This window comes from Ovis canadensis, chromosome 12, assembly GCF_042477335.2.
Source record: "Ovis canadensis isolate MfBH-ARS-UI-01 breed Bighorn chromosome 12, ARS-UI_OviCan_v2, whole genome shotgun sequence".
Taxonomy (NCBI): domain Eukaryota; kingdom Metazoa; phylum Chordata; class Mammalia; order Artiodactyla; family Bovidae; genus Ovis; species Ovis canadensis.
The window spans coordinates 56,263,574-56,282,559 of NC_091256.1; the positions used below are offsets into that span (position 1 = coordinate 56,263,574).

Consider the following 18,986-nt stretch of genomic DNA (forward strand, 5'->3'; position numbering starts at 1 on the left):
GATCCAGCTCAGGAAAAGCATACACTATAAAACAACAAACAAAAATGTGGTCTAGCCTCCCAGGTGATGTCATTAAACACTGTAGACAGGAAGCCGGCAGAGGAAAGCAAAGCAGGTAACCTTCCTAATGCTTCTACGGAAGGGGTATTGTGGGGGGCTGCTGCCTGGACCGCTTACTCCCCAGCTCCTTCCGGAGGAGAACTGTCACTTGGGGATTTTTCTCCCTAAATAAGAACTTTAAAATACCCAATGATATATTTGCAACTGCATGGTTGGACCTTACAGGCCTTCGGTGAAATAAGTCAGAGAGAAAGACAGGTACTATATAATGTATGTCACTTAGCATGTGTAATCTTAAAACAAAAACCAAACATACACACACAGAAAGCCTTCTTGACTTCATGGATCCTGAGAACAGACTAATAGATGTATGCAGAGGTAGAGGGTAGGAGGTGGGCAAAATAGTGAAGGAGTCAAAAGATGCAACCTTTCAGTTATCAAATGAATAAGTCCCAGGGATGTCATGTACAGTATGGCAACTAAAGTTAATAACACTGAACTGCATATTTGAAAGTTGCTAACAGAGCATATCTTAAAGGTTCTCATCACAAGGAAAAAAAATTATAAGTGTGATGACAGAAGTTAACTAGGTTTATCATGGTGATCACCTGGCAATGTACACAAGTGCTTCATCATTCTGTCGGACACCTGAAACTAATACGATGTTATATGTCAACGATAGCTCAATTGAAAAAAAAAAATTTTTTAAATCCAGGAATAATCCAGTGCTTTATAGAAAGCAGAAAGGAGGCTGGGGAGGCCATTAGAGACTTCCAAATTCAAGAGTCATTACAGTACTGCCAACAACAGAGGCATATGGGAGGGAGAAACTCACTCACTCTACCCACCTGGCTTTCTGCCCTTTGTTGTAAGGAAGTTGTCCAAGAAGAAAAATACAACCAAAGTTAGTAACCTCAACAGCGTATCTGAGTCTCTGTGATAGGTTTTTTTTTTTTTTTTTTTGGAAATTTTATTCAGAATCCCCAGCATCTAAACAAATGACATTTTACTCGCCTCAAATACCATCTGTGTGTGTCTACAATATTTTCTTTTTAAAAAATTTTATTGGGGTGTATATTTTATTGTTTTACAACGTGGCATTAGCTTCTGCTGTACTACAAAGTGAATCATCTGTATGTTTATATATATATATCCTCTCTGTGATAATTTTGTGTTTCATACCATCTCTCTCAAACAAATGAGCCTCTAGTCCAATTCTCATTTCTGGTGTTTTTTTAAGATTTTTTTTTTGATGTGGACTATTTAAGTCTTTATTGAATTTGTTTCAATATTGCTTCTGTTTTACTGTTTTGGTTTTTTGGCCTAGAGGCGTGTGGGATCTTAGTTTCTTGACTAGGGATCAAACCTGCACCCCTAGCAGTGGAAGGTGAAGTCTTAACCATTGGACCCCCAGGGAGGTCCTGTCTCTGGTTATTATTTTAAGTTATTTTGTCCAGTAACTGTTGTTCCTCACTGTTTTTTTTTTTAATCTGGAAAACAAACGCCTATAAAAAAATTTTTAAACACCCAGAAAACAGCTATAATGTCACCCTCACCAGAAATGTCATGACATGTTATAGGAATGTAGTCAGGCAACCCTGACCTGCTGCAGAATGGCCTTGACTTGAAAGACCCAGGCAGGGCTGCTCTGTATACACCAAGCAGATGTATTCAGGACACAAAGAAGTCACCAGGTAAGGAACAAAAGGAAATTTTTTTTTGCATTAACAAGACCAGCTGCATCTCTATCACATAAAAGTGGACAGATATTCCTTGATGCCAACGTAAACTGATGAAAGACTATTCAGCAGCAGTTAATATGGGATCAGATAGCAGGCCAGGGCCAAACAGCTGAGCTATACAATGGACATTACACTCCAGTCGCTTTCTGTAGCCTTTGTCAGTGAAAGAAAAAGGGCTCTGTGGGACATGGGATACACAGTAAACAATGTTTACTACTTTTTATAAAACAGTTGTATCAGGTGGACAAGAAGCCTTAATATTTCACTTTGTCCCAAGTCTTTCCTTGTCCACTGATTTCCAAAGACAGGTGAGAAATAAGAAAATTTTCCAAAAAAGGTTGATATTTTGGGGAAGGTGGTGGTACCTTATGCTTTGTTTTCATCTATTACTAAAAATATTCCTAACACTTGATATTTACAAGTCTCATAAAACTCAAAACGTTCACTTACAAATGTGATTGTTCAGAGAAAATCATCATCTTGAAGGGAAAGAGGGAGAATTATTTGAGGCTTTTAGGTAACGGCTCAGTGGGGAAGGTGATAAACACCATCGGTCCCCCCACCTTTATTCTAGAGTCTCCTGGGGGGAAAAAAATGTCTACCTAGAAGGCTTTCCCAAAATTGATATAAAACTCTCAAGACTACCAAGACTCTAGTATTTGGTGATTTCCCCGTGCCTGACAACACTAATTCATCCGTCACGGAATTGATGGAAAAGCACCTGCGACAGTGACAGAATGTGTAACGTTGCTCTATTGTTCTCTACTGAAAAAGCACAAACATGGTTTCTCTGGGCCCTTTTCCGATTGCACTCCCGGAGTTTATACAAGTCTTATGAATTACTGAATTCAATTACAGTTTCTATTTATACTTAAGATGGAGACAGGACACAAGATACAAAGTAGGTTCTAACTGGACTCTGAGCCCAGCAGATCTGAGTCATCGTTTGGCCTCTGTCCTGCCACCGGACGCCCTCCCTCCTGCTGGCAGGTAACTGCAGTGACTTCTGAGATCAGTGGGTGATTTAAGGCTTGGGGAGGTGAACGGCCCACAGTCCAGGGCTTCTTCCCTGTTGAACAGACTTAGATACTCAGAAACACGAGGACTACAAAGCGCCCCGCCCTGCCTTTTGCCTCAGCCAGGAAGCACACCAGCAGATGAGAGGGACTTGTGATCGGCTGCTTCGCTCCTCAGTGAAACGCGGGGTGTCAGGGAGGCGATGGTCCCCGGGACCCGTACCTGGGCTTGGCTCCCTCCGCTGCCGCTCCCTGTGCCCCCTCCGCTGCTGCCTCCTCCGCTCCCCTGCTTGTGCTGCTGGGACCCGGTCATCTCTGCCATCCTCCTCTCCATCTGCTCCAGCCGCTCCAGGATGGACATCCTGAACTGGTTATCTAGGGCAGAACACGGAAGGGTGAGGCTGTGTTCCAGAAGAAGGGGCATTAACCCGTGGCCCAGTCCAGCCTGTAGGATGGGCATCCAAGACGATCACCCACTCAACCAGATCACCTGGGTTTGTCCAGGCTGGTGATGACCCCGACACCTCACACAAGACCGTAGCTGCGACTGCAGCCCAAGTTCTCAATGAAAGGAACAGAAAAATCCTTTCTGTCAAGGTCCTGGTTTCAGGTTCCGGGACCCCATTTTTTGTCAAATTCCCCAGTGGAAACCCTGAAGGGAGACCTGGTGGACAGGCCCCTAGAGCAAACAAATGAAACGAACACAATTTAAATCAGTGGAAGCAGCAGTCACTGGGACTTCCCTGGTGGTCCAGTGGTTAAGGATTTGCCTGGCAATGCAGGGGATGCTGGTTCAATCCCTGACTGGGAACTAAGATCCCACATGCTGTGGACCAACTGAGCCTGTACGCCACAACTAGAGGGCCCCTGCGTCGCACTGAAATACCCGGCATGGCGCAATGAAGATCCCTCGTGCCGCAGCGAGGACCCGACACAGCCAAATAAATAAATAAAATTAAAAAATAAAAGTTCAAGTTCATTTAAAAATAAGAAAGCAAGCGACCACTGTGAGAAAGAAGAATATACACAAACCCACACACGTATAGTTACATATATATTTTAAAGTCATATCCGTTTTACCCAAACACTGAAAAAAAAGTTATTTTCTGATCCAGGCTCTAGCTGCAAGCACACACACACACATGACAGCTGGGGTGAGGTAAGAGCTCCGCAACACCCTGAGGCTGAGTATTCAAGGAGCAGAAGCCATACGGCTGGGCCACACCTGAGAGGACAGTAGAAGATGAAGTTGGAGAGGTGAGGAAGGACCAGACAGGAAACAGTTAGAACCCTGGCTGTGCCATATAATAGTTATATAACTCTGAACAAACTCTTTGGTGCCTCAGTTTCCTTAACTCTTAAATGGGCATAGTAACAGTCCTTATGTCTGAGGGCTGCTGAGAGAATTTAACAAATTAACAGATTTATAAATGCCCAGGACATGGTTAAGTCCCAGACAAGAGTGCCAGCCATCAGCATCATCTTGTGGCAAGGGAATAAAATATCTTGGAAAATTGGTCAACCTGCTGTGAAGCCACTATTTTCAAAACACAGCCATCTGAATCAAGAAAAGGAGTACCCCGGAGAAGAAATATCTTATCAGCCTCCCTTGTCATCCAGGTTATAAGTCCTGACACTAAAGAGTAAGCACTACTGCTCCACAACTAAGCCTGTGCTGAACCCGAGTGCTGTGACCACTGAAATCCACAAGGCCAGGAGCCCGTGCCCCACCACGAGAGGAGACACAGCAGTGAGAAGCCTGCACACCGCAACCAGCAAAAAGCCCCCGCAGCAACAAAGGCCCAGCGCCACAGAGAAAGGGCAAGGGCACACTCCGTGCACTACTCACCCACGAAGCAACTTTACAGACATTAACCCGTGAACCCTCACGACCCTCAGGTGAGCCAGGTCTGCTGGCCTCGTCTTACAGACCAAGACACTGAAGCATTCGTGCGTGCAAACAGCATCTGACTCTGCGACCCCACGGACTGTAGCCTGCCAGGTTCCTCTGCTCATGGGACTTCCCGGGCAAGAATACTGGAGTGGGTTGCCATCTTCGACTCCAGGGCATCTTCCCAACCCAGGGATTGAACCCATGTCTCCTAGGTCTCCTGCACTGGCAGGTGGGTTCTTTACTACTAAGCCACCTGGGAAGCCTGACTGAGGCATGAGAAGACATTTTATCTATCGGTCTCCATGACTCAGAGCTTGGCCACCAGGTGCTAAAATCAGGAAGGGAAAGTCATGGGAAGAGAAGACGCACAAGAGCTAGCTGATCTTACCCCAGGGAACAGAACTTTTTTGTCAAAGTCAAAAGGCAGTAAGCACCTGTTTCTAGGGCACGTTTTCAATACTGAATGTCAAATTGATCTCACTTTCCTAAACCACAGAAGCAGGACAAGGAAGACTGCTTTGCAAGAATTGTGGTATTATTTTCTTAGTAAGCTATTCCCAGGAACACCACCAAAGGAAAAGCCTTCGTTTTTAAAAGAGAAAGGTGACATCTTTCCCCTCAATTTCATACAGACTAACAAACTCAAAGAGCCCTTCTAAGCATCTCAGTGGCATGGTCACAGATGGGGGCTCAACCCTGAATGAGTATCTGCTTGCGATGCATGGGACATGGCTCGTCATGCTGGGATCACTGATGGGAAACTTCCGAGCTGGCCCCAGAACCCTTCTCTGTGCCCTCTCCACTGCTGCTGCTGCTAAGTTACTTCAGTCACGTTCGACTCTGTGTGACCCCATAGACGGCAGCCCACCAGGCTCCGCCATCCCTGGGATTCTCCAGGCAAGAATACTGGAGTGGGTTGCCATTTCCTTCTCCAATGCATGAATGTGAAAAGTGAAAGTGAAGTCGCTCAGTCGTGCCTGATTCTTAGCGATCCCATGGACTGCAGCCCACCAGGCTCCTCCGTCCATGGATTTTCCAGGCAAGAGTACTGGAGTGGGGTGCCATTGCCTTCTCTGCCTCTCCTGGAAAATGGGAATTTTGCAGAGTGCAGCACTCCTCCATCTGAAGCCAACAGAAGACAAAGAATTTTACCTTTTAAAAGACAGTGAACTTAAGTGGAGCAGCAACTACCCTTCAGGTACGTTTTTAAACTCTCCTTGCTTCCTCCTGATCCTGCCAGCCAGATAACCACCCAACTCTGAATGCGTGCAGAGAGCCTCACACAGACTGCCAAACCAGCTTAAACATCCTGATGGTTTCTTCTGCCAGCCTGTAAATCTTTTGTCTCTTGAGTATGTGTTTAGAATCTTTTCGCTTCTTTTGGAGCTTGGTTTGCACTGGTCTGGAGCATGGTGGCCAAGATTAACATGCCAGGTCATGCCAACAGGGAGAAGGGCACAGGGCACGCCACATGGCTGCACTCTGCCTGTCGAGGTCGTTCTGTTTCAGCTGAACTGCTGACAGTGCAGGCGGCCCTGGTTTGAGCCCCCAGCCCAGCCCCTGTCCAAGCCCCTGCCAATGCAGCTGCCTGTCAAAATCGAACGACCCTGCAATTCCAATCCTGGGCACGGGTCCAGGGAAAAACATGATTCAAAAGGATACACGCACTCCAGTGTTCGCTGCACCGCTGTTTACAATAACCAAGACATGGAAGCAAACTAAATGCCCACCAACAGAGGAATTCATAAAGAAGATGTGGTACATATATACAATGGAATATTTCACTCAGCCATTAAAAAGAATGAAGTAATGCCATTTGGGGCAACATGGATGGACCTAGAGAATATCATACTGAGTGAAGTAAGTCAGACAGAGAAGGAGAAATATACGACATCTCTTATATGTGGAACCTAAAAAGAAATTATACAAATGAACTTACAAAACAGAAAGACCTGCAGACTTAGAAAAATATGAACTTATGGTTGCTGGAGGGAAGGGATAGTTAGGGAGTTTGGGATGGTCATGTACACACTGCTATATTCAAAATGGATAACCAACAAGAACCTATTGTATAGCACAGTTTGGGGGAGAATGGACACACGAATGCTGAATCCCTTCCCTGTTCACCTGAAACTATCACAACATTGTTAATCAGCTGCTGCTGCTGCTATGTCACGTCAGTCGTGTCCGACTTTGTGCGACCCCATAGACAGCAGCCCAACAGGCTCCCCTGTCCCTGGGATTCTCCAGGCAAGAACACTGGAGTGGGTTGCCATTTCCTTCTCCAGTTAATCAGTTAAAACCCAGTAAAAATAAAAAGTTTAAATTTTGAAAAGAAAAAAATACATATATATATATTAAGGTCGGGGAAAAAAACACTAAGTCACCAGTGCCTGGTCTGCCCCAGGGGTCACTGGCTCCTGCTCCAGACTGAGTGTCCATTGCTGGCCCCACAGTGGACTGTGCAGTCAGCTCTCACACATTATCAAGCAGTTCTAAGAAGCACTTAGTGAAGATGCTTAGAAGCAGTTATTTACCTCTTAAGAAAACTGTATCGTGCAGAACGGCATCGCTGAGCCTACTGACTCCAAATGGGGGAGGTGGTGATGATTAAAATAAGAAACAATTGAGCTGGCATCCTGGAGCATCAGGACCATGGTACCGCGTGGACCAGGAATCAGATCACACTTCCTTCATCATCTTAAGAGAATGGTCTACAGCTCTCCATGACTGGCAAGTCAAGAGCAACAACGTGATGCTAGTTTTAGCTTTATAGCTTTATTAAACCTTTATTGTAAGATACTCAGCAAATTTAGAACTCTCTCATGTTAATTGTGTTGCTGTTGTTGGCTAGTAATTCAGTTGTGCCTGCCTCTCTGCGACCCCATGGACTGCAGCATGCCAGGCTTCCCTGTCCGTCACTATCTCTCAGAGTTTTCTCAAACTCATGTCCTCTGAGTCGGGGATGCCATACAACCATCTCATCCTCTGTTGTCCTGTTCTCCTCCTGTGTTCAATCTTTCCCAGCATCAGGATCTTTTCCAATGAGCTGGCTCTTCACATCAGGTGGCCAAAATATTGGAGCTTCAGCATCAGTATTTCCTGTGAATATTCAGGGTTGATTTCCTTTAGTATTGACTGGTTTGAAATCCTGGCAGTCTAAGCAACTCTCAAGAGTCTTCTCCAGCACCACAAATTGAAAGCATCAATTCGTCAGCACTCAGCCTTCTTTATGATCCAACTCTCGTATCCATACATGACTACTAGAAACACCATAGCTTTGCCTATACGGACCTCTGTCAGCAAAGTGATGTCTCTGCTTCTTAATATGCTATCTAGGTTTGTCATAGCTTTCCTTCCAAAGAGCAAGCATATGCATCTTAATTGTGTATTACTGGATAAAGGTAATATAATTACTTAGAAGCAAAAGACTTCTGATTAAAAACTAGTTATAGAACTTATTCATGTGTAAGTATTTATGGAGCACCTACTGGGTACCATGAAATTAAAAGACGCTTGCTCCTTGGAAGAAAAGTTATGACCAACCTAGACAGCATATTAAAAAGCAGAGACATTATTTTGCCAACAAAGGTCCATCTAGTCAAAGCTATGGTTTTTCCAGTAGTCACGTATGGATGTAAGAGTTGGACTATAAAGAAATCTGAGTGCCGAAGAATTGATGCTTTTGAACTGTGGTGTTGGAGAAGACTCTTGAGGGTCCCCTGGACTGCAAAGAGATCCAACCAGTCCATCCTAAAGGAAATCAGTCCTGAATATTCATTGGAAGGACTGATGCTGAAGCTGAAACTCCAACACTTTGGCCACCTGATGTGAAGTGACTCATTGGAAACGACTCTGATGCTGGGAAAGATTGAAGGCAGGAAGAGAAGGGGACGACAGAGGATGAGATGGTTGGATGGCATCACCAACTCAATGGACATGAGATTGAGTAAACGCCGTGAGTTGGTGATGGACAGGGAGGTCTGGCGTGCTGCAGTCCATGGGCTTGCAAAGAGTTGGACACAACTGAGCGACTGAACTGAACTGACTGGGTACCAGGTACTGGGGGATGCCTTAGTGAAGAGATCCCTGTCTTTCTCTGTTGACCAGCAAATAATTTCTGCAGCCTGAAAGAACCTGAGTTGTTGAATTAACGCGGTGTGGAGGCAGGGAGGAGAGAACAGTATGCAGATGGCAGGGGCTGATGAGGTTTGCCCCAGTCTCATCCATGATGTTTCAAACAAAGCCAATGGTGATTCAGTTCTGAGAGGTTGCAAGCCCCCTGTCCTTGGGACAGTTTAAGTGAAGTGACCAGACTGCTCCCTCAGGAGACCCCAGCTGCACGGAGAACAAGCCCAGAATGCACGTTTCCTGGAGCATGTGAGCCTCCAGGGGTGTGTGCTTCTGCTCAGCCCAGTGGTTTTCGGGTGTCAGCAGGCAACAGGATCACCTGGAGGGCTTCTTGGTGGGCCCAATGCCCAGGATTTCTTGGTGTTGGGTTCTAACACATGTATTCATTTTTCTCTCTGCTGGATCTTGCTGTTCTGTGGGCTTCTCTCTAGGTGTGGAGATCGGGGGCTACTCTTGCTTGTGGTGCACGGGCTCTAAGGCGCCACTTGGGCTTCAGTAATTGTGGAACATGGGCTCAACCGTTGTGGCTCCCAGGCTCTGGAGCACAGGCTCAACAGCTGTGGGGCATGGGCTTAGCTGCTCCATGGCATGTCAGATCTTTCCCCATCAGGGATCGAACCTGTGTCTCCTGCATTGGCAGGTGCGTTCTTTACCACTGAGTCACCAGGGAAGCCCCTGGGAGCTGGTGTTGATGCTGGTTTTGGCGTTGGTAGGCTTAGGTGAGCCCAGATGTTGCATTTCAAGCAAGTGCTCAGGCGATGCTCTGGTTTGGAACCACATCTTGAGGACTGCTGCCCTAAGACCCCATCCTCCCTCCACAAGAATGAACCCTCTCTCTGCCCAGTGTTTGTTAAAGAAAGACCCCAGGACCACCTGCTCCAGTGGAGACACAGGTTCCCACCCAAGGTGGACACATGAAATGTCACCTCCTGTACATCATGCAGGGGTACCCAGTGGTTTAGCGCTAAAGAACCTGTCTGCTCTGCAGGAGCCATGGGTTTGATCCCTGGGTCGGGAAGATCCCCTGGAGAAGGAAATGGCAACCCACTCCAGCATTCTGGCCTGGAGAACCCCATGGACAGAGGAGCCTGGTGGGCTACAGTCCATGGGACTGCAAAGAGTCGGATGCGACTGAAGTGACTGTGCACGCACGCACATATGTCATGGCGGATCCCTCCACCCGGGCTCCAACAGCATCAGATGCACATCTTCTCAAGCACACGGCCAATTCACACCTGACAACACTTGAAAATGGTTTAAAATACACCTCCTTGCCCTGCTTTCTGCTACCAATCAGGCACTACTTTCTCAACCTCACCAAAGCTTACCTCTTCATTGCTCTCTCCTCTCTCAGTGGGATGTCTTCTCAGGTGTGTGTTTGTCTCCTGCTTCTCTCTAAAGCAGTTTATTTACTTGGATGGCTTCAGGGGATGAGATGGTTCAACTGCCATGCGGCAGTTCCTTCCCACTACGTTCAAAACATGTGCACCCACCTACCTGTACCCCAGATGAAAGATAAACGATGCTGATGGCTTTATAGCCAGTCTGGCTCACGATTCATTCCAAGCCTCTTCGTGAGCCTGTTCGACCTGTTTTTTTGTTTGCTTGTTTTAGCAGAAGCCGCATTTCTAAACTAAGCAGTGATGAAAGAGTAAAAAGAACACTGGAGTAGAGAGAAGGGCTACAGGTTTAATCCTGTCACCGTGTGACTTTGGAAAAATTATGATCACTTTGCATCTCAATTTTCTCGTCCATAAAATGAGAATATCACTATCTTATTGTTGCCTATGAGGATGATGAAACAAAGTAAACTTTTTAAAAAGTGGTCAGATTCTCTTAAGTCTGAATTATTACTGGGGCTTCTCAGGTAGCTTAGACGGTAAAGAATCTGCCTGCAATTCAGGAGACCCGGGTTCAACCCCTGGGTCAGGAAGATCCCCCAAAGGAGGAAATGGCAACCCACTCCAGTATACCTGCCTAAGGAATTCCATGGAAAGAGGGGTCTGGTGGGCTACAGTCCAGGAGGTCGCCAAGAGTCAGACATGATTTAGCAATTACACCACCACCAATTAACATTTACCCAAAATTTCTAAACAATACCAAAGTTTTAAACACACACACACAGAAACTTCATGAAGTCAGATACCCACAGTATGTTCCAAGTTTAGGTCTGTGATTTGCTGCTGTCAAAGTGAAGAGTCCCAAGTGTTTGGGCATCTAATGAAAGGAAGTGGCTGTGTCAGGAACCAACAACTACCCAGACTAAGGCTCTCGGGGGTTCAGCCACACCTACCGTCACCTGCAGATTTTGTACAACTCACTTTAAATCTGGGAACCGAATGGATTTTCACACTGAGCAATACAACATGAAGCAATTTCTGACTTTATATCAGATAATCTAGTTAAAAAAAAACTTGAATCCCTCCCTTGTGACCCACAAAGTAAAATGTCAGGTGTTTGGCAGGAAATGGGTCTTTGCCGACAGCCTCGGGCAATTGTTTAGGGGTTCTCTCATGCTCACTGGTCTCCAAAGCAATCACAGGAATGTCATACGCTTTGGGGTCTTGGGGTGATGCCCATCTTTCTCCATATCCAACTGGTGATCTTCTTATTTTTCAGGGTGTAGCTCAAACATCCTTTCAGAATTATTATTCATAGCTATCACTGAGCATCTACATGGGCTAGACATTCCACAGGTTTTATTTTCAGTCCTGGAAACAACTCTGATTTTCCTCTCCCTTTTACAGATGGGGAAGCTGAGGCTCTAAAAGTGTGTGATTTACCCAAGGTCAGGAGCATCAGCGCAGGGACTTGAGCACAGGTTAGGCTCTGAACCCACTTTTTCCACCCAGCAGGCCTCCACATCCTGCTCTGTGTCCTGAGAGCACTCAGCAAATGAATCTGTAGTTCTTTATCTATCTGGCTCAGTAGGGTACTCGGGATGTTCCATTACTGCATGTGGCTGCGTTGCCCCAGGACATGTGTGATCTTAGTTACCCGCCCAGACACTGAACCCAAGTTCCAGGCACTACAAGGCAGATTCTTCTTTCTCTTTCAGGTTTTTTTTTTTAAAAAAATAATAATTTTAGTTTTTAAAATTAATTTAAAGAATTTTAAAAACTATTTATGGCTGCACTTGGTCTTTCTCTAGCTGCGGCAAGCGGGGGCCACTCTCTAGCTGCAGTTCAAGGGCTTCTCACTGAGGTGGCTTTTCTTATTGCAGAGCACGGGCTCCAGGCTCGTGGGCTTCCATGGCTGCAGCACACAGACCCAGTAGCTGTGGCACACAGGCTTAGTTGCCCCATGGCATGTGGAATCCTCCCAGCCCAGGGACTGAACCTGTGTCCTCTGCATGGCAAGGCAGATGCCTAACCACTGGACCACCAGGGAAGTCCCTACAGGTACTTTCTCATATGTGTCATTTCTTCCAGAGTGAGCTTTCTGCAAGTCTTGTACCCTTGGTACCAGATCCACAGTGGGTATACCCAGTCGGCGGGAAGGAATATCATGTTCTAATTTAAGCTCCTTCAGAAGCCAACTGATGGATGAGGTCAGCCAAACTCGAACGAGGGCGCCAAACAACCTCTACTCTCCACAGTGGGCTCCAGGGGGCTTTACACACACTAGCCCATTTTATCCTTTATTCCCAGGGAGAGAAAGAGCATTCAAAATGACTGAAGCCCCGTGGAGGTGTTGTGCAAGCACGTGAGAAAGCTCTAAGCGTTTCCCTGGCTGGCTGCCCTTTCCTTGGGGCTCAGGTAAGGAAGTTACATAAGTGCCATGTGTTGGTGCAAGACTCTGGCAGAAAAGCTGAGGAAGACCTGACTTCTCCATAGACACAAGCCGGGATTTCACGCAATGTCACTTTCCTTTATCCACTGAGATTCCCGTTATCAATACGGATCCTCACCTTGCAGGTATTCCCACTTTCCCCAGGGAAATGAAGTATTTGGATCACGGTGCCTGGCAGCACACCTTGATGAAAGGACTGCCTCTAGGTAGTTACACAAGTGCTTAACAGGTTCAGCTTTTGGAGAACTGGGACATTTTTACTGTGAGACCAAAGAGATACTTTTGAGAACAGCCTCAGAAAGTGGGCATGGATTTGCACAGCCTGAAAATCAGCAAACAAATAACATCTGCAACCCCGAGAGCCTGTTATGACAACTGCTCGACCCGGGCCACCGCTGGTCTCACTGCCAGAGCAGGAGAGAAAGTTTTGCCTTGGCAGGTAAATGAATGAAGGCGTGATCATCAAATACCATCTGCTATTTTAAAACACGTTATTTGTGGCTCTGGCGCACATGTGCCCTCTGGTTGCTATTTGGACCGGGGACCAGAGGCCGTGTCTCCTGTTCCGTGGCCAGCCCTTGGCCATGCTGGCAGGAAGGGCTGTTGAAGCATAAGGAGGCATGACTCCGGCTATTTCTGTAGAGAACTGTAACTGCCGCTGAGGAAGCCGCCTGCATTTTGCATGGGAGCTCAGAAGGATGGGAAACACGAGGTCGCTTAATTCCTTCCCAGAATCAAGGGGCGGCCAGAGTGCCCAGAGCGGCTCCTCCCAGGAGAGCTGCTGAAGACGTCCAAGTGCAGGGGAGAGGGTGAGGCCTGCCTGGAGATAAGGCACAAGCTGTACCACTCTGATTTTCCAAAGCAATGGCTAAATTTAGCCTTAGGAAAAACTGCCTTCCTCCACTTCTTCACAACTCCCCAACTCTATGGACCAAGACGCCAGAAACGGACGTCAACGAGCCTTCTTAAGACCGTCTTCATTGGCCGGGATGGGCGATCTGGATTTCTTCCTGATCTATGGTTCACACTGCTCACAAAGTCAGAGTCTCAGGTACAACAGGGAAAAGCCCTTTAAGCTGATGAAGAGCAATGAGATGAACTTCTGAGGGGTGCAAAGCCAACCTACAAGGATTTCTCCTTTGAAATCTTTCAGTGCAAGGCGGGCAAAGAGGCCCAGCCTCTATCCTCTAAGCACACAAAGGCTCAGCGGAACCCAATGAGCTCAGCTGGATCATGACATGGCATCCAGAGTGCAAGAGCACCCGGATTACACAGGAGCCAACCTCACTGTCAATCAAATAGCAAAGCAACTGCAGTTCAAGGCCGCAGAGCTGCAGCTAATGAGCGTGAGAGCAAAGGAGATGGGAACTCTGACAGACTCGCCACCTACCTTCATCAAGTCTACAAAAGAGGAGGCTTGCTAGTGTCCCCCAAAGCACCACACTTGGAGGCCACTGCCTCAACAGTTTCAGTGAAAATGAGAACTACTGCTATACACACTACACGCACGATACATACAGATTGAGACATCCTAGAAATGGATGGAGCGAAGGAGGAAACCACTGACACAAATGGGATATTTTTTCCCAATTATAAAATGCAGTTTATTATAAAGTTAAGGCTGATATGAAAATATTTCGTTCCTAATACATGTCTTAAAATTATTTTAACCTTCAGAGGTAACCACTATGCAGAATTTTTAACTTTTTATTTTGTACTGAAGTAGAGCTGATTTGGAGAAGGCAATGGCACCCCACTCCAGTACTCCTGCCTGGAAAATCCCATGGATGGAGGAGCCTGGAAGGCTGCAGTCCATGGGGTTGCTGAGGGTGGGACACGACTGAGCAACTTCACTTTCGCTTTTCACTTTCATGCATTGGAGAAGGAAATGGCAACCCACTCCAGTGTTCTTGCCTGGAGAATCCCAGGGACGGGGGAGCCTGGTGGGCTGCCATCTACGGGGTCACGCAGAGTCGGACACGACTGAAGTGACTTAGCAGCAGCAGCAGCAGCAGAGCTGATTAACAATGCTGTGATGGTTTCCGGTGGACAGCAGAGCGACTCAGCCACACATATACACGTATCCATTCTCCCCCAAACTCCCCTCCCATCCAGGGTGCCACATAACACTGAGCAGAGTTCCCTGTACTATACAGTAGGTCCTTGTTGATTATTCATTTTAAATATAGCAGTGTGGACATGTCGATTCCAAACTCCCTAACTATCCTTTCTCCCCGATCTTCCTCCCCCCACCCCAGCCCCACCCTTAGTAACCATTACCAAAGGGGTCTTTAGAGGGAAAAGATGTTGGGATGTGAGTGAGTGCTGAACTTTAAATGTCTTGCCCAGATGAGGTGGTAAAGGAAAATCCTGCATTTAAGAACCACAACTGCCAAGACGGGAACTTGTACAAAACACACACGAATTGTCAAGGGGCAAGCATCCATTAATTAACTGCCAGCAGGCTGTCCTGGGGGTGCTCAGCTGTACCAAAAAAAAACCACTCTGAGTCCTCAGGGAAGAAGGATGGGGAATCAGGGCCAGAACAGACTCCTGCTCTGAATGTCAAGTGCATACCCCCTGCTGGGCCTCCACCGTCTAATGCTGGTGTGTCAGGGTCCGAGGCGTGCAACGGTGAACAGCACAACTCAAGTTGTCGTGGTGGCCACCAGGGACACAAAAACCAAATGAGACGTGTGCCTTCATTTCCAGAACCCCATCCTGATGGAAGCAGAGGGCAATGAAGAGCAACCTCGACAGTTCTATGGGGCCAGCGCCTGCCTTAACTCTGTTCACTCATCTTCCTGAGGCCTGGCACATAGTTGGCTCCAAATAAACATTTACTGAACAAGGGACTTAATTTCCTCTGTTCAAAACAGAAAGTGTGAATTTCGAGCAGGACAAGGCAAAGGAGATTGCATAGGAGAAAATATTTGTTTCCATTCATCATTTCCAGGTGACTTTCCTCCAGCCAGGTTGAAAAGCAGTTCCTCCCTTTCTCTCTTCACTAATCCCATCAAACAGGTTGGGGACCAGGCATTCGAAAACAAACTAGCTGAGCCAGACACATGATAAGCTTTTGCCTTAGCAGCAGTGCTCCACTACACGGCTGGGGGACAGAGACGATGGGGGGGGAAAGCCGAATATGCAATAAAAAAGAAAACTCTGCCAATGAGAAGTGTTACAAGGTACCTGGGGCAAAGGTTTTTGTTTTTGTTTCGTGTTTTTAAAAGTCCTGGCTGCTTCTAGAGAACGCTGCTAATCCCGAGATGTTGTTTGCCCTGAGTTTCTGGTGATTTTCAGCATCTGAGTGAAACACCGTGCACCGCGCATTCGGGATTCTGGTTCAAAGAAGCCTCTCGCTCTTTCCAACTCACTCCCCACACACTGCTTAGAGCTGCCACCGCAAAGCTTTCTCCCAGGGCCAACTGTAGGAATGCCGATGTTCCCAAGCTGTCCTGTGACCTCCTGAGAGAGTTTAAGTCCAAGATGTTCCACAATTACACATTTTTTTAAACTCTGGATTCTACAGAGAACTCGAAAGTGTACTAACTACAGTACTGTTTTTTCCTACAACGCCATAAGATTCTGTAAAACTCTGGGATAAATACAGACAAAGAGGTCCTTTTCAAATCAATTGACTGAAATGTCTCTATTTTAAAATAAATAGCTATACTGCTTTAAAATACTGGATGTATTTTTAAAAAAAGGTTAAAACATAAAATGATCTAAAGATACTGTTTTACAATTTATCATAGGTCTTTCTGACAAATAGAGAAATAGTTTTAAAGATCAAAGTTATACCACTTTAACCATTTTATTCCAAAAAAAGATACTTCTCCAAGGGAACCACCAGACCCATAGAAAAATTTTAACCAGTAAGCTCCTTTATTCAGCACTGTTGTGATCCCTGTGAGGACCATTTTGTGTCCTGGCTCCAGAAAAAAAAGTGGAAGTAAGTGAAAGTGTTAGTTTCTTAGCTGGTCTGACTCTTTGGGACCCCATGGACTGGGGTAGCCTGCCAGGCTCTTCTGTCCATGGGATTCTCCAGGCGAGAATACTGGAGTGAGTTGCCATTCCCTTCTCATTGCTTAGAAACACGTCAAGGGCTGCTCTCCTGTGCCTGCAGGCTACTAGCTTCCATACTTTTTGAGTTTGTGGGGGCTAATACTATTTGATATTACTGGGTTGGCCAAGAAGTTCTTTTTGGTTTTCCCATAAGCATGTACAGAAGAACCCAAACAAACTTTTTGGCCAACCCAATACATCTTCCATCAGCACTCCATCCCTAGACTCGAGTCATCTTCAAATTTTTACAAATTCCAAACAAGTGAGGCCTCAATGAATGTATTAGTGAGGCCACTATTCAAACATCCCTTGGAGTAGGTGGAAAAGCTAAAACCTTATAGCGCTTTTCACTCAACGGGGATGCAACTTGACGGGGGGTGGGGGGGTGCAACAGTTGTCGGGTCATCTTGCTATCCTCGGGGACCTCTCCAAATCGGGCTTCTTTCATCATCCTACAGGGGTTCCCTGGTGGCTCAGTGATAAAGAATCTGCCTGCCATGCAGGAGACTTGGGTTTGATTTCTAGTCTGGGAAGATCCCCTGGAGGAGGGCATGGCAGACCACTCCAATCTACTTGCCTTGGGAAATCCCATGGACAGTAGAGCCTGGTGGGCTACAGTCCATGGGGTTGCAAAGAGTTGGACACAACTTAGTGACTAAACAACAACAAAAATTATCCCACTCTGAGTATAGCTGGTCTAAAGGTTCAGGGAGCAGTTAGTGATGGAACAAAAGGTGAATAACCAGCTCAAACTGCAGTGGGAGCTAAACCTGCTACACACCCATCAGAAATCCCTGACATCCCCCCCTCTCTTTTTCTTCCCTGCTTCTTCCCTTTCCCTGGTCTCCCTTTCCTGCCTTCACCTATCCTCCCCACCTGCACTTAACTCGCTGCTTCCCTCACTTAACCTGGATCCAGCTATGTCTCTTTGAGATGACTGATAAAAATACTTATGCTTAACAAGAGATTAGGGAAAATGGAGATTCATGAAAAGAGTAAACGAAAGCTCACATAAAGCTGTTATACAGAAAATACACACTAAATGTCCTCTAAGATGATTAACTGTGAGCCTCAAATTTGGCTGAACTTAGCAAACAAAGCAGAAAAAGGGAGGCAAGATCAAGATCACTGTCAATTGCTGTGGACAGCATGGCTCTTCTCGGTACTGAGCGCTAAGAGAAGATACTAGTAAGAAAGGCTGTGACATAATGCAGTGGTCCCCAAACTTTTTGGGAACCACGGAGAAATATTTCCATGGATAGAGTAGAGGGATGGTCTCAGGATGATTCTCAGAAGGAGCACACAACTTAGATCCCTTTTGAATGCACAGCTCCCAGTAAGGTTTGAGCTCCTATGAGAATCTGATGCTACTGCTGATCTGACAGGAGGTGGAACTCAGGCAGTAATATGAATGACAGGGAGCAGCTGTAAATATAGAGGAAGCTTCGCTCGCTCACCCGCTGCTCAACTTCTGCTGTGCAGTCAGGTTCTAACAGGCCACGGACTGATGCTGGTCCATGGCCCGGAGTGGGGGTGTTGGGTATCCCTGATTTAACAGACCTCAACATCCTTGCAATAAAGGCAATGCATGTGTGTGTGCTAAGTGGCTTCAGTCATGTCCAACTCGTTGTGACCCTATGGACTATAGCCTGCCAGGCTCCTCTGTCCATGGGATTCTCCAGGCAAGAAAACTGGAGTGTGTTGCCATTTCCTCCTCCAGGGGATCATCCTGACCCTGGGGTGAAACCCGTGTCTCTTGCATGTCCTGCATTAGCAGGCGGCTTCTTTACCCCTAAGCCACCTGGAAAGTTAAATGTGCACTATAAATCGCTGGTGGAGAGCTAACAGCAGGCAGGTCTCCTAACACTTATCTGATCATTTTTTGTGGTGGGGAGTGTCTTATATACATGTCTTATAAGTCATTCCAACAAAAGGGTTTAGGAACTAAAACTAGTCCTAAAGGATACCTTGATACAGACAGTCTCTGAGTGAGAAAGCTCCTGGTCCACTTTTAGTTCAGTTCAGTTCAGTTGCTCGGTCGTGTCCGACTCTTTGCAACCCCATGTATGACAGCACACCAGGCCTCCCTGTCTATCACTAACTCCCGGAGTTCACTCAGATTCACGTCCATCCAGTCAGTGATGCCATCCAGCCATCTCATCCTCAGTCGGCCCCTTCTCCTCCTGCCCGCAATCCCTCCCAGCATCAAAGTCTTTTCCAATGAGTCAACTCTTCACATGAGGTGGCCACAGTTCAGGAGTTTCAGCTTTAGCATCATTCCTT

At 46.5% G+C, this 18,986-nt stretch overlaps 1 protein-coding gene across 6 annotated transcripts in view; it reads right to left on the reverse strand.

Moving 5' to 3' along the window:
• CAMTA1 (calmodulin binding transcription activator 1) overlaps positions 1 to 18,986 on the reverse strand; it is a 91,714-nt gene that overhangs the window by 29,913 nt on the left and 42,815 nt on the right. For all 6 annotated transcript variants that reach the window (XM_069545802.1, XM_069545799.1, XM_069545798.1 and 3 more), the window contains one exon: positions 3,042 to 3,193. In XM_069545802.1, coding sequence (XP_069401903.1) covers positions 3,042 to 3,179 — 138 coding nt within the window. In that variant the 5' untranslated portion in view covers positions 3,180 to 3,193. The remainder of the gene's footprint in view (positions 1 to 3,041; positions 3,194 to 18,986) is intronic.